The sequence below is a fragment of the Corylus avellana genome, chromosome ca4 (genome assembly GCF_901000735.1).
Source record: "Corylus avellana chromosome ca4, CavTom2PMs-1.0".
NCBI lineage: Eukaryota > Viridiplantae > Streptophyta > Magnoliopsida > Fagales > Betulaceae > Corylus > Corylus avellana.
This window is the reverse complement of record NC_081544.1, coordinates 21370320-21392322: the sequence shown is the minus strand read 5'-3', so window position 1 is coordinate 21392322 and position 22003 is coordinate 21370320. Positions and strand designations below refer to the sequence as shown.

At 33.6% G+C, this 22003-nt stretch overlaps 1 protein-coding gene across 1 annotated transcript in view; it reads right to left on the bottom strand.

The window, feature by feature from the left end:
• LOC132178641 (mitochondrial import receptor subunit TOM40-1-like) overlaps positions 1-6822 on the bottom strand; it is an 11993-nt gene extending 5171 nt beyond the window's left edge. The window contains exons 1-7 of the mRNA XM_059591121.1: positions 6560-6822; positions 6133-6214; positions 5916-6015; positions 5732-5827; positions 5559-5609; positions 4378-4443; positions 870-971 (exon numbers count right to left, since the gene is read on the bottom strand). Of these exons, the coding sequence (XP_059447104.1) occupies positions 870-971; positions 4378-4443; positions 5559-5609; positions 5732-5827; positions 5916-6015; positions 6133-6214; positions 6560-6695 (633 nt within the window). The 5' untranslated portion in view covers positions 6696-6822. The remainder of the gene's footprint in view (positions 1-869; positions 972-4377; positions 4444-5558; positions 5610-5731; positions 5828-5915; positions 6016-6132; positions 6215-6559) is intronic.
• Between the last annotated feature and the right edge of the window lie 15181 nt (positions 6823-22003).

Genomic DNA, 22003 nt, shown 5'->3' with positions numbered 1-22003 from the left:
CACCACATAAGGCATAAAGGAACTGAGCAAATGAGTTCCGCTGTCCAGAAAAATTTATACTCCCACATATCATAGCTAACTAGAGCAAATGAATAAAACATATAGCATAAAAGCACTATGGAATAGGTTACAAAAAAATGAAAAACTTTTGAGCATACAGCAACTCAGTTTAGGCCAAAATGTTGGTAACATGAAGTAATCCCCACAATGTGTGTAATAGACATGGGTGTGTGTGTAGAAAATAAGCAACTAGGTTAATCGACCCCCACCATGCATATGTGAATTTTCCATACCATCGTGTGGGAATTAAAGAAGCTCAACATCCCCCCAACCCAAAAAAAAAAAAAAAAAGAGGAAGAAAGGAAAAAAGACGAGAACAGAGAAGCTCAGCCTACTGATGTAACTCCAAACTCTTGGCAACTACTAGGGATTGGGAGTGAAAAACAATATGCTGAGGTACCACAGATCAGCAAAGGAAAGCTTGACACAGGGTCTCAGAACCACAACAAACAAGATCACCATCACATTCATTGTCTTAACTATGCATAACACAGTAGGTCCAACATATAATTTGAGGTTTTACACTAAAACTTGACCAAAGGGCTCTCCATGCAAGGTGATAAAGTACATCTCAGATACTTATCACCTTGAATAGCTCTTTATACCAGTCTGCAATTAGAAATTGGGAAAAAAAGGTTTTTTTTTTTTTGGGTTATTTGACAACAGAAATGAGAAAGGAGAAGCACAGTAGTGGACAAAAGTGCAACTAAGTAACCTTACACAGCAGAATAACTAAATTGCTATATATGCACCAAGAATCCATTTTTCTTTTATGATTATGTGATAAGGACAAACTGAGGCCAGCATACCATCTTCTCCGTATTGTATCGAGCAGCGTAACCAATACCAGACTTCCGATGCTGACCAGCCCAAAACACTTCACCACCAAAAGACAAATGTGGGGTCACACTCTGAAAAACATAAAGTTCTTTCAGTAAAAGATTCTTCATATATTTTTTGCTTGTTCTGTCTGAGAGAGAGAGAGAGGTTGATGATTGGCAATAAACAAAAAATTACAAAAGCATGTTAATTAATAAGAATAGCATACATCATTTCTGCCCCACCTATCATCAGCGTTATCAATACAAAAACTGGCATGATGGAATTCCAAAAGAACCTCTTTTATTTGTCTTGAAACCACAGAAAATATAAAACTCATAATTAACATATACAAGCTGATGAAATGAAAATCACAAACATAATTTGAGAAATTATTCAATTGGCAAGATGTTTATATAACAACTTATATATAAAACAGAGCAAAATCATGTAGCATTTTCCCAGAGCATTTTTTTGTAGCATGTACAATATACGTGTTCTGTAGTTTGTGGTTCAAGGGACCACGGAGATCATCACAAGAATATATAGATCAGCCTTCCCCTGCCTTGATCTTTAAATAACAGTCCCTTCTTTCTTAAATGATGATTAAAAGAAAGTAAATTTTTTAGTGAAGATGAAAAAAGTACATCCCTTGCTTTTTTCTCAACTTCTTAGTCAACAAAACGGAAAAGACTTCAAACTGCAAAACAGCAACATGGCTGACCTGCACCAGGATTTAAGCAGGGGCCTACATCCACATCCAACCCAATTCAAACTAGGACAACTCAATTTGTCTAAATTAGACCACAAAGACTCATCATTGCATTCACATGTATATATTTCAGACATGATTCAAACAATATGAATAGTTTCCTATACGTAGCAACCAAAGTCGGTTGGTTTCACAATAAGACTACTTTATGGTTGTTTGAACCCAACTTAGACAATTAATATTTTTTATAAGTAATCAAAATTTATTCAGAGCAAAAGGGTGCTACTCAAGTACACAAGACGTATACAATAGAAACACCTAACAAGAAAAAGACACAAGATCAAGAAACCTTACTCTGCCAAATACTCCTCCACGGGAAGGGGGCAATATCATGGGAGATAAGGGCATTATAGAATGATCTGACCTCAAACAACCCTCTCTTGGAAGGGATCCAACAAAGCTTGTCTTCCACACCCCCTCTCAACCTGATGGAATACAACAAATTGAAGAACGAGGAGAGGAATTAACCTCCCAATCATGCAACAATTTGATAAACTAACATTCCACTTACGAGAGACACTAGAAAGCTGAAAGTGATTTGCCACATAAGCATCCTTAAGGCAATCTATACCAAATAACTCCAGATAAGCTACCTTAAGGGTCTAATCCCCACACCACACGTTATGCCAAAATCTAATCTTAAAACAGTCCCCCACCCCACATGCTGCCAAATTAGAGAGGGTGCTCTTAATCAATGTAATATTACCACACTTAGACAAGTACAACCGCTTTCAGCCAGCCAAACGACCCTCAATCTTCTCAACAACGCCATCCCAAAAAGATTTAGCCTTATAAGAAGCTCCCAAAGGAAAACCAAGATACTTCATAGTCAAGGAAGACACCCTTCATACCAGGATGCGCGCCAGATCTTCTACATTATTGACATTACCAATAGGGACCAGTTCCGATTTTACCAAGTTAATCTTCAAACTTGATACTACCTTAAAACATAAGAACAAGCAACGCAAATGATGGAGGTGTTCAAGGTTTGCCCCGCAAAATATCCAAGTGTCATCCAACAACAGAAGATGGTAAATGCTAAGCCCACCACCACTCAACTTAGACAATATTATTACCATCAGATCAATGACACGAATGGTTTTGTAGTCTATCATCAACAAAGCAAACCATAAATTGCCCAACCTTAGAACAAACTGTATTATTACCACACTTGGTAATACCAAAACTCAAACCTCCTAGAGCATTCACAATGGTTCATGTATAATTTTATGTAAAATGGCTCACTAAAACTCACTTTTGTTAACTTAACTAACCACTTTTCAAAACCTCCTACATCAGCTTATCTAAATTTTTCTCTATTTTATTAAAATAATTTTTTTCTTTTTAATTTTTTATTCATTTTAATTAAAATTACATCTTCACCAAAAACAGCAAATTAAAAGACCATTTTCACGAAATGCCCCTTCTTCCTGACCTTTCTGCTTTGTTGCAGAGAGAGAAATGAAGAGAGACAGAAGAAAAGAAAAAATTACAGAAAGAAAGAGGAAGAAAGAGAAAATAATATTAAACAAAGAATACATGCGTGAACAGTGCCTGCAACATGTAGCGGGCACTGTGCACAAATGGTTAGAAAATCTATTTTACATATTTTTTTGGCTAATCGGATGTAGGAGTATTTTACAAATTTGGTTATGCATTTTAGATAAAAATGGATTTTAGCTACTCCACTGTGAGTGCTCTTAGAAATGAAAGGAATATTAAAGTTTTACCTAGCTAGCACATTGGAGGGGGAAAAATAGTCTTTAATGGACTCAAGAAAAAATCCACATTGATTAGGCAAATGAGTTTTAGCTACAATAGGAATGCTGACTAAGTAGACGAGTTTCCCCCTATTCCTAATAAAATTATGATTAATTATCAAAAAAACTTGCTAGTGATATCTTTCTCTTGGAGGGGCTTTAAGAGATAGATCAACCTAGTAACAATTGCAAGTTGGTATTGCAATTTGTACGCTCCAAATCTAGGGTACAACCTGGTAAATGTGATTAGTTATATTATCTATCAATAAAAAATAAAAATAAATAAATGAATAAAAAAACAAAGTACCTGGCCTTAGCAAACTGGTTCATTGCTTTGTGCCAAAAACCTTGGACATTGTAGATTTCTAGCCCTTTTAGCACATTGCAATCCCATTATGAGCCTAGCTATCTTTGAAGTCAAAGGTCTACCTCAATTTCTTTCTCCTCTCAAACACTTAAATGTAGATTGAGTCTATCTCCACATATTAAACTTTAGGACAAAGATAAATCAATTACAATTTTGAAAAATGGAACACAACCCACTCAACTAATGGATGCCAGACACTATTAAACTTTAAGATATTTAGATAACATTCTAAGCATTTTAGACGAGGCTGTTCAAGTGTTAATTATGAGACCTGCCTCTGTATAATTGAAGAGAAAAACATTAGGTGAAGGAATCTTTTGCAAGAACCATCATCGAAAAGACAAGGAATGATCTCTCTATAAGATCATAGCTAGTGAAGTATTAACAAATTCTGTATTTCTCATTTTTTTTATTTTGGACTGGTATTTCTATAATACAAGCAGATTAAATCAACAAATTCTATTATATTTTCCAGAATGATACCACCCATTTCTCTTCCATATATCCAGCTTCAAAATACAAATTTTAACATAAATTAATTGCTCCAAGACTAGAAGGGTTAATAAAAAAATGTGGCATGATTCCAGCAGATCCTATACCTGAATATAATTTGCTCCAAATAAGGCACCATTTCCTAGTTGAAACTGGGACCTGTAGTCTTTGCCCTGCATAGAATACAATGGGTTGAAGAAATTGAGAGATGCTATAATGTTAATCAAAGATTTACTAATTTAGGAGAGTTTCAAAAAAAATGTCCAACAAAGAATAAGATTTGCAAATGGAAAGTACATATTTTTTGAATTAGCAAATTATACACACTCCATTAGGTCTTTAACCCACAACCTCACATTCGTCCTCGTAGTTATAGGAATAAGATCTTCCATTTGAGCTAAAACTCATGGTCTGTACTGTTGTTTTACTAACAAGATTTGATCCTATGACCTCGTCCAACTTCACCCACTCCATTACCACCTAAGCTAACGCCCAGGGGAAAGATTGCTAATTAATTCTTAGAAAAAAGGTTCTTCCTCAGTCATTGCTCTTTTTTGCCCCTTTTTGATCCAAAGGCTAGGCTAGCAATGGAGGAAAGCCCTCCACCTACCCATAACTTCCCAAACTTGGGTAAAATATGGGATCTGGTCGCAGGACTTTGGTACAAAGCCAAAAGACTACAACTTTAATTCTTACTCAATATTAGTAAAATAGCATCCAACTCAAAGTTGTAGAATAAAAGTTGAGAGAATGTCATTTGAACATGGAAAGTGCCACTTGACACTTCCATATAGAATTTATCAATTGTTGGCACACAAAGAATCTAATGCAATCACCAACCATCAAACATCGTCCAATATATTTTGTTGGCTTCTTGGATAAAGAAAAAACCAGTCATCTCAATGCATAATCTGAATAAATTGACAAAAACATCATATTAAAATGCATAATTTGTTAAAAAAAATAATTCAACTGTGGAACAAGAAAAATGTGCATCTTTTGCACTCTTAATAAACCTTTCCTGAAAAGTAAACAAAAGTTGATCACAAACAAATTTATAGCCATGCACGAATTTCACGAAATGAGATTGAGTAGTTCTCTTAGTACTTATTCAGGTAAAAGACTTTTTGAGTAAATAAAGTGCCACTGCAGCCTAAAACACTCCAATGGCATATCAGGAAGAAGTATATAAATTAAAAAGAAAAAAAAATTGCAATTCACAAGAAGTTCATAGGTAAAAGGACAATGCTAAAATATAAACAAGTTTATAAGCAAGAGTAATAATAACCTTGTAATCAAAAGTAGCCATGCCATGTGACATATGTGGCTCACTTGAAAGCTGTAACATCAGAAGAAAAGATAATCAACTGCCTTAGACGTGATAGAGGACACTGTCAGCAAAAAACTATTGAGGAACAAAAGGCAAAAAGTCCATTAAGGGCCAATAACACATGCATTTACCTGAGCATTAGCCTTCAGTGTAAGATTTTCAGTTAAATCACACTTCAGTCTTGCATTGAGCCTCCCATCAGTCAGTATTCTCCCAAAAAGCATCAACTACGTAAAAGCCATCCATGCCAACAGTACATATTTAATTAAAGATCATCATGAAATAAACAAATTTACTCAATAAAAGGTAAGTTACCTTTGGGTCAATAAAGTTGGCACCAAACTCATAGTGAGCAGTAGGGATTTTGATGGTTTCAGAAGATTGTGAAGGAATCTCCATTGGTCCCATGAACACACTGACCGGTGGTGAACAAGGCATAGTTACCATTAAAATCAATATACAGATATGACAACATGAAAACATGCACAGAAAAAAACAAAAAACAAAACAAAAATGAGAAAGCCAAAGCTACCTGTGACTTAGTGAGAACTTCGGACTGAGTCCCTTGTTAAAATCAAAGCGCATCCCTTCAAATAGTTCTGGCTTTAAAGACACTGTTCGAAACAAATACTCATTTTCAACAAACTCCATGCCCCTCTTTGCATCAATAAAAATAATCAAAATTTAAACAAAGATTATATATATATATTAAGCCCATTCAACGGTTTTAGCAATTCTGACTCCTGATCCTAAATTGCCATAATACAAGAGCAAATCCCCCTCAGTTCAAGCACATAAACAAATAATGAACAACTAAAATGTTATACCCAATTGGCTCAAAATTAACATGCAACCAAGTAAATCTCCAATACCAACCACAAAGGCTGATACCCACTGAAAATCAAATCACGGCAAAAGCACAAAGGAAAAAATAAGGAGAGAGAGTAAGAGGGACAAACTGAGAGCTTCACGGTGGATCTCCTCGTAGGGAATAGGACAAGGGAGGTTCAAGTAATCCACTTTCTCTTCCTCTTTCTTCATCTGCTGCGGCGTCGTAACAGGAGCTGTTGGAGGAACGTTCAGTGCCGTCGCCATTGTGTTCAATCACAGCAAAACAACGAGCTTCAGATTTTCCTTCACTCCCAAGTCCCAACTCTCTATCGCAGCGTCTAAACCCCTCGGAGGATCTAAAAGCCCCGGCTTTCTAAAACCCTAGGGAGAGCTGCTTTTGGGTCAAACAGGATAGAGGGAGTCATTGCCCGTTTCCTACTTTTGGATACCCGTAACCCGACCCATGTACTTTTTTCGAAAACTTAACAAATTTTTTAAGTTTTAAATTAGAGTAATGGTAGAAATTATATTTAATAAAATAACTATTAAACAATGCTGACACAGAAATTATGTTAGTTCTAACCAATATTAGGATTAGTTCCTATTTAAAAAAATAGTAATGCTATAAAATATAAACTAGATTTTTATTTTACAATTATTTCACGGTATTGATATTGTTGTCTTAACCAATTCTTTGATTAGACATTCTTTAAAAAAAACACACACACAGAGGGTTTGTTGAGGCTATGACATCAGCATTGAAGGATAGTTATAAGATAAAAGTGGTATATATTATTTGTTATACCTATAAAATATTATTCAAATATCCGAGCATAGCCATCTCAAGCGGTCAAGAAAGGGTAACGATTAACGAACTCCTCCATTACTAAAATAGATAGTGCCATTTTTGGGATACACATTAATGATCGGGAGTATACGTCCCGTTTGTAACGGTCAAAAGCGCATTAATAACCGGAAACGCATATCTCGTTCGTAACAATTAAAAACACATTAATGACCGGATGCGTGAGGAGAAAATGTTTACCCCACAGCAATACATGCTTGTTTGTAATAGATATGCACAGATGTATGTTCATGCATCTCAATTGCGCTCAACAGAACTAAATCAGTGTTAGCCTACATCTTGACAATGAGATAAGTTTTCATGTTTATCTCGTTAATTTATATTTTGATCCCATGAATCTACGGATCTATACGCCATGCCATTGTTGGGATGCGTGAGGAGAAAATCTTACAATTTCTATATTTCAAGAAAGAAAGTAACGTGATTCCTCTCAACAAGGAGGTAAAAGAACACATATATCAAACCTTCGACTTTTCGAAGGAAAAGACACCTTTGTGAAAAACATATGTGCTTTACTAACTCTCTTTTTGCATAAAAAGTGATCCGCCTCACACTAGGCAAAGTCATTATTGATCATAAAACTCCTCAATTCCGGACAAGACAGTCACAAAATCCCGAGAGTAAAGACTTTGAGGAACAAAATTGCTCTAACAAAACAGCATGGAGCTACCCGAGAGACAGGGAGACAACCTTGGATAAAAACAAGGAACAAGGCAGGGAGAAAATCCTAGATAAAAACAAGACAGGGAGAAAACCCTAGATAAAAACAATTAACGGGAGACAACCTGGTAAAAAACAAGTCATCGGAAACAAGGAGACAGCCTTAAGATAAAAGCAATTAATGGGAGACAACCCGATAAAAAAACAAAGAATACCCTCGGATTCAAAAGAGTGGTTGGGTTTTCATCCTCGGATTTTCACCCTCAGGTTCGAAAGGGTGGTCAGGTTTTCATCATCGGATTTTCACCCTCGAATTTTGAAAAGGGTGGTCGGGTTTTCATTATCAGATTTTCACCCTTGAATTTTGAAAAGGGCGGTCGGGTTTTCATTCTCAGATTTTCACCCTCGAATTTTGAAAAGGGTGGTCGGATTTCCACCCTCGGGACTTATCAATGGGGGGTCGATTTTCACCCCGGATTCAACTTGTCTATGGGGGATCGGTTTTCACCCCGGATTCACCAAGTCTTGAAGAGAGTGTCTCGGATTAACCCTCAGGTCGAAGAAGGTTATTACTTGGTTTTTTTCAACCAAGTCTTGGAAGAGAGGGTCGGATTTAACCCTCGGGAATTGAAGAGAGGGTCTCAGTTTTTGCCCTCGGGTCAAAGAAGATTATTACTTAGTTTTTCAACCAAGTCTTAGAAGAGAGGGTCAGATTTAACCCTCAGGAATTTGAAACGAGAGTCTCGGGTGGAACAAGTTGTGGGATCCCCAAGACATGCTAAAATTCCCCATATCCAAGTTCCTCGGATAAGGGAATTTGGGGGGTAACTGTTATACCTATAAAATATGGGTCAAATATTCGAGCATAGCAATCTCGGGTAGGGGTGGGTATTGGTGGAATCGATGACGGTAGGAGGTTTTCTGCCTACCGTCCCGATGTCGTCGATGAAGTCGGTAATTTCACCGACTTCATCTCGACTTTGTCTATCTCAACCGTTACCGTCACAGATTATTCAGTGACGGTAACGGTCGGTAACCGGTTAGAGAGAGAGAGAGAGAGAGAGAGAGAGAGCTCCGGTTAGAATGTTCTCCAATTGACGACAAAATAAGCTTCCAAGTCGCTGCTTTGTGGGGTGGAGAGGTTATGATTGGTGGTGGCAATGGGCTAGCAGATCGCATAATAGAAAGGAAAAAATTGGCTAGTTCTTGCTTGAAAATAGCAAACCTAGATGAAAGAGAGAGAGCTTTATCTTGTAGAAAGACGGAAAGAGACAGGTGTTATGCATAAGACAAGAAAGCTAGTCTTTCTGCGGAGAAAGTTTTTTCCTTGTACACAAGGAGAAGATATGGTAAAGATATGTCTTAGAAGATAGCCTTGTAATTCGCATTATGAAGTAGGAAAAGCAAACTAAGTTGTGTATAAACCAATACTTAAAAAAAAAAAAAAAAAAAAAAAAAAAGGAAGCTCTTTGGTTCCATATTAACTAGAAAACTTGTATACAAACTAAATAATTTAAAAACAAAGAGCTTTTTGTACACACATGGTATCACTAATACACAAACTGACACACACATGCTATGATAGCTCTGGCTTGTTTTTATAAGAAAAAAAGAAAGATAAGACATTTACTTTCAGAAAAAGAGTGTAGCAGGTTAATGCACTCCAACCAAAAAATAAAATTGGTTACTATTTTAAACTCACTTGGGCAAGAGAGACTAAGAGAACATGAGTTTTGGAGCTTGAGAGAACGTCAGCAACTGCGAGAGACTAAGAGAGAATCTGGACTTTCTTACTGCATTTTCTAAACAGCAACAACAATAGCAAAAGGAAGTGGGTTTTAGCCTTTCCAGCTAAGTTAGGGTTTTTTTTTTTTTAAAAAAAAATAGAAGATGTAGAATCTAGAGTCCGTTTGTTTGATATATATATTTTAAAAAAATTAATAACAATACTAGCGGTGTGATTCGGTTCGAAACCTGATTTCAAAAAATTCATTTCACCTACCGACTGACATGATGTCGGTAGGGAGATTTCTTGTCGTCTACCGGCCGTCGGTTGTCGGTGGCAGCTCGGCATCAGTGCGGTGACGGATGATATGCAGCCAGTGGGCGGCAAGCGGCCAATATGCACATCCCTAATCTGGAGCGATCAAGAAAGGGTAACGAACTCTTCCGTTACTAAAATAGATAGCGCCATTTTCGGGATACACATTAATGATCGGGAGTATATGTGTGACATCCTATAAATTTTGTAAATTTAAAATAGGATTATAAAGCATATTTGTATATCTTAAATGCATTTATAAGTGCTATTAATATTATTTGTCTATTAAGTAATTATTAATTAATAAATAATTATATATATATATAGCTACAACCTACGTGATTGTATATCTTTACTTAAAGATAAAAGTGGGAATACAAGCCAAACAGTGATTTTTCTTTTGCACTTTAAATTTATTATTTTACCCTTATTCTTTGTTCATCATGATTTAGTTAGATAAGGTTATTTTTTGTCTTTTGACATTTCTTTAGATTGCGAAACTACTAATTTGTCCTTCCTGAATCTAATGAATTTAAAAAGTTGTTTGGATATTTTTGTCTTTTATATTTAAATTACCATTTTGCCCTTTGAGTATGTAAAGAGCAAAACTTTTTTAGAGATATTTTTTCGTCTTTTATGAAAGAAGCTTTAGAAGGAATGGGCGATTCAGAAGGAATTAATGGGCGATTTAGAAGGAATGGGCAAGAAAGAAAAGCTTTTTTTTTTGCTTTTTTTTTTTTTTTCCAGTTGCTATAGAGAAGTGTATAGAAGTCAAAAACAAAATCTACCTAAACCGATTTTGTATTCAGAGAAGGAATGCAGGATAAAGGAGTAAAAAAAAAAAAAAAAAAAAAAAATCTACCTAAACCAATTTGGATTCAAAGAAGAAATGGAGAAAAGGTGGAGCAAATTTTTATTTATTTATTATTATTATTTTTTTTATTTCTTGTCAACCTCTTCTGTTGCTACAGAGAAAGAGTACAAGAGTAGAAAAAAAATCTTCCCAGAAATCCATCAATTTTTTGGAGATACAGGATACCTACCCCATCACCCAACTGGCTAGATTTTGTTGCCAAAAATATTGTGCATTCAGTCTTAAGAGAAACCAGACAAGTTGGGTTCTCTTTTCGTGGGCTGCTCCTCGCTATCGCGCCACTGGTCATCGTTGTTTTCTGCCATACCTCAGGTAAGCATGTAACATTATCTCACTAAATACTGATGTTAGAAAATTGTTTGCAAACCAAAACTCTTACCGATGGTACGGTAATACAATAACACCCATCACAACCGAACAAAAGAAAACAAAAAAAAAAAAAAAAACAAAAAACAAAAAACAAAAAACAAAAAACAAAAGAAAAAACAAGAAATTTCTTTACCAAAAGGCAGCACAAGGAAATAGGTTTTGCAAGAGAGACGGCGTGAAACTTGTTTAGGTTAAAAATTAGATGCATGTTATTTGTTGTAGTTAAAATTTTCTTGGTTAAAATCTCAACCATTGGAGTTTTTTTTTTTTTTTTTTTTTTATGTCATCACAACTGTTGGCTGTGTTTGGTTGGAAATGTTCTTGGTTAAATCTCAACCTTTGTTTATTTTCTATTTAATCCCAACTATTGGGAGATTTAACAACAACACACAGCACACAAGATGGTTTTTAAGCAATGTACTTGCACATGAATATTAAAAGTAAGCAATTTACTTGTACCTAGGATCTTTAAATTTTGTTGCATTCAAAATCCTACTACACTTTCTACATTGACCTCTTTATAATCACATTCCTCATTTGGAAAATACCCTTCAGAAGTTAGTCACCTAAGAATGTTCTACATGTATCAAAATAAAGCTAAATGTTCTAAAAAAATAAAATGCATTTATCACCATTAAAACTTTTTTTTTTTTGATGAATGAATAAATTATTCTCCAAGAATTTCTTACTAAATGTTCTAAACTTCTAAACAATTGCTTCATTGCATATTGTAGTCTTGCAATATCATATTTTTTTAGTGTTCCCTAGCGTAGTGCTTGTATAGATGACAATATAACCTAACATCATTCTATTAAACTTGCACCATGTAATTAATAGCCTTACTATATATTTATCTTTTGGGTGAAACTGCTGCTTAATGGTCATTAAAATGTTCCAATATAAACACATAAAAATTAGATATTGCTTTGACTAAAATACTTATATCTATATTTAACCAAATAAAGGTTTAACCATTATACGATTCACTAAATGAAATACTTTTATCCATATACATATAGGGCAATCGCATTCAGGGGACAATTTTTGGACGTGATATTCAACTGTATAAGAATACTTTAAACATATCCAACACATATTACATCACCAACGCTCTTGTCAAGCCAATTAAATCAGAGCATCGAATTGTTAACAATGAAATCCAGTGGACAATCAATTCCAAAACTGTAATTGAGTCTGCGTTAGAAGATGAGATACAGTTGCCTACACTTGGACTTAGCTTCGTCCCTTTTACAGAATTTCACAAATATATCGATTCTCTGTCACAAATTGGTAAGAATTATAAATTTAAATCTTTAGTCTCTTCTCCATAGTATTTTATTTACTAATAAAATTGTAACATTTAATGTTTCAGATGTAATAGCTGTTGCAATAGATGCCCAACCACCTTGAGAACTTCAAACGAAGAATGGTGCATCCACCATCCAAGAGCTTACTCTCGTCGACCAAGAGTAAAACCTGCCAATTAATTTCTTTTTCTATATTAGACTTTCCATATTAAATTCCATTTTCAAGTAGCTTTTCTTAAATGAATTTCTTAATTTATATATATATATATATATAAAACACAAATTCTGATTTACATTTATTCTCTACAATATAAAAGACTAATAAAGTAATCTTTCATAGATACTAACTACCATAATTCTATCTACAACCTCAAACATATATGCTTAACAATGTGGGACCATTTTGTCGATAATGACTTTGCTGCAATACCAGAGTTAGCTAAAATGGTAACACATTTTTGCTATGTCAATTAGTCATACCATAATGCACAATATGTTAGACATCCATTCTTACAAACTCATATATAATCAACTTTCTATATTTATATTTTTGCAAAAGACAATTACATTAAAATTATAAACTCTAACAAAAAATGAATGCAGCACTCCAGCTTCTAGGTTAAAGCAAAAATCATTGCTTACAACCTGCAACAACCTTTCTGGTACATGGCTTGCAACAAATGTAGTAAAAATATTGGTGTAGAAGTTGATGAAACATTTACTTGTCTAAATTGCAAAGAAATAGATGATGATGCACAACCACAGTATGGACAATTTAATTATACACGGCTTTTTTTTTTTTTTTTTTTTTTTTAACTTAGAAATATTAAATAAACAAATTTTATACTTTTAACATTATATCTCTAAATTTTTTTCTTCTATGTTTCATGATTTGATTTTAGATGTCGAGTAGACGTGGAATTACATGATGCAAGTGGTTTGTTAGTCGCATCTTTATTTGGGGAAGATGCTGAAAAGTTCTTCGAATGCTCAACAACAAAATTTATGTTATAAAGCACTGAGGTATGAAAAAAAAAAATTATCATAGCTCAAAATATTTTTGTTTCTCAATAATATGAATATACGTTATCAATGTCTTATTATATTTCTACGAAAATTAATATAATAGCATAATAAGACTCAATCTAGGCTCTATCTTTTCTTATTGTCACTGCTGAACATTTCATTTCAATTAAGTAAATACATTGTGTTTATGTGAATATTCATTTCAATGAAATCAAAATCTACTGTTCTTTTTGTTGTTGGTGTTTTTGGTTCATAAGAAAGTAGAAGAAAGAGAAGATGACAGTTATATCTTGTGTTTTGTTTGCTTGAAAATATTTGAGGAAAATCCACTTTGCCCCCTTAAAGTTTTATGTGTTTTTCAATTTGAACCCCAAAGTTTAAAAATTGGCAATGTACCCCCTAATGTTTCAAAAATTTTCAATTTAAACCTACTGTTACTAATTTCCATTAAATTGGACAGAAATTAAAAAAAAAAAACAGCCTGAGGGTAATTACGTAATTCATAGATTTCTTTCCAATTTGATGGAAATTAGTAACAGAAGGTTTGAATTGAAATTTTTTGAAACATTAGGGGGGTATATTGCCAATTTTTAAACTTTGAGGTTCAAATTGAAAAACTCTTAAAACTTCAAGTGTGTAAAGTGAATTTTTTTCAAAATATTTGTTCTTGTCTCTAGATCTGGGATTGTGTGCTTATTTTGGATTGTGTTTTGAGTTCTATTTGGTTCCTAACTTGCTGGTGTAGAAGAGAGAAGAATTATGTTTGAATATATAATTTGGTGTGCAAATTATATTATGGGTTTTATTGAATATTGTGCTCTACATTTGAACATATTATTTAGTGTATGAGATAGGTAAAATCTTTTTATTTGAATATTGGGTTGTCCTTTTTAATGGACTCTTTGTTTGGTTTTATTTTATTTTATTTTATTTATGAAAAAAAATACATACCTTGTAAAAAAATATCTTAGGTGACATTGGATTCAAATGTTGTAATTGAAGTCTATCTTTTTGTTTGCCGTCATGAAATTATCAATCATTATTGAAATCAAATTATCCAATAGGTCAAATGTGAAATATGGCATTTAAACATAAAGGCTTCTTCTTCCTTTTTTTTTTCTTTTTTTTTTTTCTTTTTTTTTCTTTACTATTTTTACGACAAATACCTTCCACTTCTCATGAAACCTTTGGAACTTTACTTTGTTGTGCAAGTCAAACATTCTAAACTAATATCAGTTCTATTTTTCACACCAAGAGTATCCTTGTATCAGTTAAAATGCTAAAATTTGAAAGAGAGTAAGAGTCATGAAAACATAGCACAATTATATTAAAAGAATAATAAGGGAAATCTCAACTCTCCATGGAAATGAAATTGCATTGTAAATACATTTGTTAAGACAATTGCAGCATTGCTTTCCAAACCTCTAGAATCAGTATACTTTACACTTTTGTAGTATCTCCTTCAATATACCATGAATGTAAACTAAATATAAGCTAAACAAAAAAAGTTAAACAATCTTATCTTTGTTTCATTTTTTTTTCTTCTTATTTTTATGATTCATCAAACTTATCTTATTTTTATTCTGTTGTAAATAGGAGGGCATTACTAATTTACAAAGCCTTGCAAGGCTTTTTTCGGAGCAAGAATTCACTATTCGGCTAAGCGCTACATTGATTGATGGACGTGGAGGATCACGCCAAAGATTCGACATTACTACTGTTCAAGAGCCATTAAACGAAAATGAATCAATTTCCACAACTCAAGAATTGATAGCATCATCTACTACTTTCACCAACTAAATTGCAAAGTGATGTATTTTGAAACAAATTTTAGTATCAAGTAGTGTGCAAGATAAAGACAAACAAATGTATTTTAAAAAAATGAAACTCATGATGTATTTTGAAACTCATGACAAACTAATTGTAGTAGCTAATAGTTTGGTTGGATTAAGTTAGTTGCATGCTTTGATGGTTGCATGCTTTTGGTAATATTTATGTACAATTTATTAGGATTGTTGAAAGGAAAATATAAAAGTAGATATACTATTATGGTGATAATTCATACATGCATGCTTTTAAATTTTTGCTATTTATGGCAACATGATTTATTGTAAACTTTATAACTTTATAACTTTTCAAGGTTTATGATGCATTATAATAAGGAAACATTTGATTAAATTACAATTTTATGTACCTATAGGTTGGTTGAGATAAAAACCATGAACATGAATGTGCTATATATATATTTCAATACCCTTTGATTTATTTCTCAAAAAAAAAAAAAATACCCTTTGATTTGAAGTAACAACATGTGTCTACTATGTAAATTAACTCTTTTTTAATATCATATTTACTTAATTTATAATTTTACTTTATTTGTTTAGAAAATTTAATAAATATTTGTTCAATAATTTAGAAATAAAATATATTTTATAATATAATATATGCATATCAATTATAATGTTCACAATTATAGTGATACATAACACAGAGAACCAAGCACGTGCCACTTCCACTAATATATATATAAGAAGACCCATTAAAGTAGAACTTTGTGGGAGATTTTCTTTAACCAATTAAAGTCTTCTAGAATCTAGGAGAAATTTATTTATTATTTTTCTTCCCAACTCAATGTAGGTTTTTCCCCAAAAGGTTTTAAAGTTTTTTTATTAATTATTTAAAGCCTCCTTAGCCTCCAAGAAAGAATCTATTAAATGTGTCCCTCAACCTTTACTCATTGGACACTTGTTCCCCATGCCCAGCAAATCAAGTTCTTCTAAAGCCACTTGTTCATTGCTTGCAATACACGTGCCTTTCTCTGTCACCCCCTTTTTGATTATTTTAGCAAAGCCAAAGCCCTTCCTCTTCCTCACGTCCTCTATCAAGCCAAGGAAAAAGGTCTCAAATTTCCTTTCAAACTTACTCTTTGCACAACAGCAATTAACCAGTCTCTCAAGGTAAGTTGCTCTCTTTCTTTGTTTATCATTCTCTCACATTAAGAATGTATTGTGTTTGAAAAGGGGCCAGGTAGAAGTAAAAAATATATTGTGTTTATGCTTTGTTCTGCTGGATTGTTACCATTTGTGTCTGTAGAAATTACAAAAAAAAAAAAGAAGAAGTAGAAATTGGTTTGGTATTTGTAATTGAAATTGTAATCAGTGTTTTGTTTTTTGTTATTTTGTTTTAATAGTAATTGTAATTGTAATTGTAATGTTGTATTTTTTACTTTGTTATTCCTCAATGTGAATTGGTATTTTTAAACTTTCTTGTTCGTTAATGTGAATTGGTATTTTTAGTTTGTTATTCGTTAATGTTAATTAGTATTTTTTAGTTTTTTGTTCGTTAATGTGCATTGGTGTTGTTTACTTTCTTGTTCTATCTATAGATAACGATATGTAGTACCCATGGTTTACGGCAAGCTATCAAACCACTGTATTTTACATTTTTGGAATTTTGGGCGACTATATATTTATTTATCTATAGATAGATAAATATATCATATTACGTTGTTTACGCCAATTGCCTTTACCGTTTAAAGACAAAATTATTTGTTGTGTGTTTCAACTATGTTCTTACCGTTTGCACCACTTATACTTGCAGGATTATATTGGAACAATTGATGACAAATAGATGCGCGTGTATCATGTAAGAAACATCTGCACATCCGAGGTAGGAAGTGCACTACAACTCAAAATGTCATGTGCGTTATGGATCTAGATCTTTGCTTTACTTATGTTTATGCTGGATGGGAAGTAAGCACACATGACACACGTATTTTCACAATGTGCGTTAATGATTCGAGGTTAAAATTCCTGACTCCAGTAGAAAGTATTGTACAATATTAGCTTACCAAAAAAAGGAAAAAAAAAAAATTGTTATTATGGTCTACAATTTAAATAAATTAACTGGGAATTAATTATATATTATACTTCATTTGTAGATGCCTACTACTTCGTGAACTTGGGTTACGGTTTATACCGAGGATTCCTAACACCATTTAGAAGAGAACGCTACCATCTTCAAGAATGGCAAGACGAGGGCTTACCAATTAATAGAATGGAGGGATTTAGTCGGAGACACGTGTCTTTGAGGTCGGTTGTGGAACGCATATTTGGAGTGTTGAAAAACCATTTTCTTGTCCTGAGAAAAATCCCTCCATACCGACTCCGGTATCAGCGATTGTTTGTAATCGTTTGATATACAATATACAACTTTATTCAAAAACATTCCAAAGTAGAAGACAAATTATTTAAAGAAGCTCTTAAGGAATTGAACCCGTGGGTTGATGTTATCGTGCTGTAGCCAGGAGCAGTAGTCCCATATATATCACGTGGGTTACAGCCAAATCAATCAAACAGCAACACGGAATATATGGGAAAATTTTGAGATGTACTGGCCCGTCATATGTGAGAATATGACACTTTTGAAGAGTAGTAGGCATGGACAAGACGTTAGATCCCATTTTTGTAGTTTGTATAAAGACGTATTTTCATTTATGACGGTTATTTTGGCTATACATAACTTATTAGATTTAGTTGGTGTTTTGTAAAGTACCTTATGTGCATTTTGTTAATCCGTATTTTGGATAGCCTGTAGTATGTGTGAAAGTGACACTTTTATTTATTACTTTTGAAAAGTAGTGGACACGTACACGACGTTTGATACCACGCTTATTGCTTGTATTGAAAGTAAGTTTAATTTGCAACGGTTAATGTTGGTTCGTTTGTTGTTTATTTTCAATTTTTAATATAATCATTTGATATTTTGGAAATTACCTACTTGTGTTAAGTTGTTTTGTGGATTATAGTTTGTCGCACGACGCATATCTAACTGCAATACATATTTGGATGTATTAGGCTGACCTTAACGATGAAGCATAATAATAACAAGTACTAAACAAAAATGACCAACTGCATAATCGTTACTGTACTTAATTACAATAACGGTAATCCCACCACTAGAATACATATAGCTCTACACATTTTAAGATATTTTTACAACTAAATTCAGATGATTTACAAAATTATTAGGGCCAAACAAAGTATGAAGCATAAACCACAAGACGTTACCAAACCTAACTGTTACTGTCTAATGGTTACGTCTTTGTTACGAAGTTCAACAGTCAATATTGTGTTTTTTGTGGTAAGCTTAGACAGAAGCTTGCAACAGATTTGACACGAAGGGTCGTCATGCCACTCGAATTGTAGTATGGTTCTCCCTTGGCATATTTTGGATATCCAAAGTATCTTCTACCAGGGGATTTTTTTTTTTTTTTTTTTTTTTCCGACCTGGACGTTTTCATATATGAGATCAAGCCACAAAAGCATTGTCTGATTTCGTTGTGATTATGTATGGAAGAAGACGATGAGTTGTCTGACACCTAGCAAATAGTGCAGAGTGTAGGTAAATAAATTATCTACATACAACTTGATATAAATGCAATTAATAGGCTCACGTAAAAACAGTATGTAAAATAGTAAATTTAGGCCACTGACCTTTGTAGCAGTTCTAGTTTGGGTAGATGACTTGATTGGGTGTCTCGAGCTCTCGCGACTCATATTACACAAAATAGGGCAGTTTTATTCGGTGGCAAAGTTAGAATTTTGGTTTAGATGGGTAAAAAAAAAAAAAAGATTGTTCAGTTTGGCTAAACTACTCAATTTGTTTATATATATATATATATATATATATATATATTGCAAATATAACTACATAAATAGATAAATATTTCAACAAAAATGATTTATCATTCAGAACATGTAAATGTAAGAGATGCGGACTAATTAACGATTTCTGTCAAACTAACGATTTCGGACTATTGAATTACCTCTAGCTCTAACTGTATATAATTCATACGTAGGTTACACAACTAATATCATCAAGCAAGTTTAATTTGTTAATGTGAATCTTTTCACTTTATATCCAGAAATGAGAAACCAATCAATCAAACCATTGTTTAGCAATCTATTTACATGGCAAGAAAAAGAAACAAATTGTTGATCAGTACTTCTCAGCAACCAAACACGGATTGCAATTAACAAAAAAATAAATAAAATAAAAAACACCAATAAATAATGGGCTACTAAGCCTACAGATAAATATTAATTTATACACAAATCCACAAAGCCTACATATAAACACCAATTTATGCCACTAACCTTGTCTAAAAACAGAGTGCCAAAACAGAAAAGGTGGGTTCAAAGAAGAAGAAGACGGTGGGTTGGCTAGGCTGTATTTGGGAGTTGGGGGTGGGTTAACATGTTCGAAGAAGAAGGTGCCTTGGATCTGCGTTTTGGGGTTGGGAGTGGGTTAACTTGTTCAAGGAAGAAGAACAGAGGATGGAGGCTAGGTTCAGTGGGTCTGCGCAAGGAAGACGAACGGAGGATGAAGGCTGGGTCTATGTTGAGGGGTTGGGGGTTAACTAGTTTGAAATTGCTCTGCGTATTGGGGTTTTTTTTTTTTTTTTTTGTTGAAAAAACGTATGGGTTAATATTGGTGGTTGGGTTAGTGCTCATGTGGGTTAATGCTCACGTAGGAACAAAAAATGGGAAAGACAACGCTGCTTTTGATAAGTGCAGGACTGCCTTGCAGACCTTCCTTCTTTGACGGTGCACTGTAGCTACAGTGCCGTTCCGGTCCCTTGCCAAACACTGCTAAAGGAGCGTGAAGACCAATAGAATTGAACATCAAGATGCTGTGAAGAACACGAAGAACGAGCAGATCTCACCAACCGGAGACTGTTGGACCAAAAAATGTCCTAACATTATTCATCTTAAAAAATCTAATGGTTAATTAAGATTGTTATGTCAGCATTATAAGATAGTTGTGGAATAAAAATGTAATATTTAACATTGATCATTATTTCACATATTCATTTTTTTAATTTTATTTTTTGGGTTTGGGGCAAAGAGTAAAATAGTTATTTACTTTAAGTTTGAAAGCCTTAAAACTAGTAGTGGATTGGTTGGGGCTTGCAATTTTTTTACATTGTCCGCAAATTTGATATGAAACTAACACAAAATTAGGGAGTTAGAGTTTAGTAAAATATAATTCGGGTCAAACCGGGTCGACCCGATCAAACACAATTAATACACGGGTCAATTTCTGGTTAAATCACTTAACAAACGGGTAACTCGTATAAATTAAAACATTTTTAAAATTTTACCATTAAAAAATTAAAATCCTACCATTTAAGACACACACACACACACACACATATATATATATATATATCATCGGCCTCATACATTATTGTAAAGATAAAACCTTAGTAGTATAATTCGTTTTCATATTCAATAATTGGAAATTAGTGGGTCAATTTCTTTTGTATAAAATGGCATTTTCATGCTTAATAATTGAGGAGTTCGTTAATTAAACGGGTTATGCAAGCCAGATTGAGTCAACCCAAACTATTAGTCTATTAAATGGGTTATGCGGGATTGGTCATCCACCTATTCAAATAATTCATGTCAACTGATAGTATTGAAGGGCCTGGCCCATTTATTTAATTGGGTAGGTTTGGGTTGACCCATATAACCTTATAGAGGATAACTTCTATAAGGAACTGGTATAAATTAGCTGTCCACCAATAAGAATTTGCCACATAGGATTATTGCACCAAATCAAATAAGTACCAAAACACTAGATTATATAGGTTTTTTCTTTTTTCTTTTATTTATTTATTTATTTATTTTAAGATTGTGCAGGGGAGCTGGGGTGGCCGCACGGCCACCTTCGCCCATCTGGGGTAGCTCGTTGGCCACCCTAGCTGGGGATGGCCGCGCCACCACCCCAAATCGTGCACAATCTTAAAAAAAAAAAAAAAAAAAAATGAAAAAAATGAAAAAAAAAACCTATATAATCTAGTGTTTTGGAGCTCATTTCATTTGGTGCAATAATCCTATGTGTCAGATTCTTATTGGTGGGCACAAAGGAGCTAGTACTTATAGAAGTTATCCTCATAAGCTAATATAAAATAATTTATTTAATTATTTAATTAATCCCCTTGCTCCACGTTAGCCCCACCATATCACCAAAATCAAAACGGCACTTGGCCCATCATCAAATTGAAGGTTTTCTTCCATGTCTAACTCAACGATGTTGCCCCTACATTGTCACTTCACTAACTAGGAATTGTCCAAAAAATAAAAAAAGTTTGTTAACAAAAGTAGACAAAATGATTGATTTTATACTTTCACAAAAGCATAATGACTAATTTTATTACTTTTGAAAACCTAAGTTATGATTTGATACACCAAAAACACGAGGACCAATTTTGTATTTTACCCCTTTTTAGAAGCAAGGTGTGCACTAACATATAATTTCGGAGTGTGACTTTATTGATAATCTGATTGCCGACACGACTCCAACCTATGTGGGTCAACTTTCTAAAGCACGCAAGGGCAAATTGTATTTTAAATTTGGCTTTTG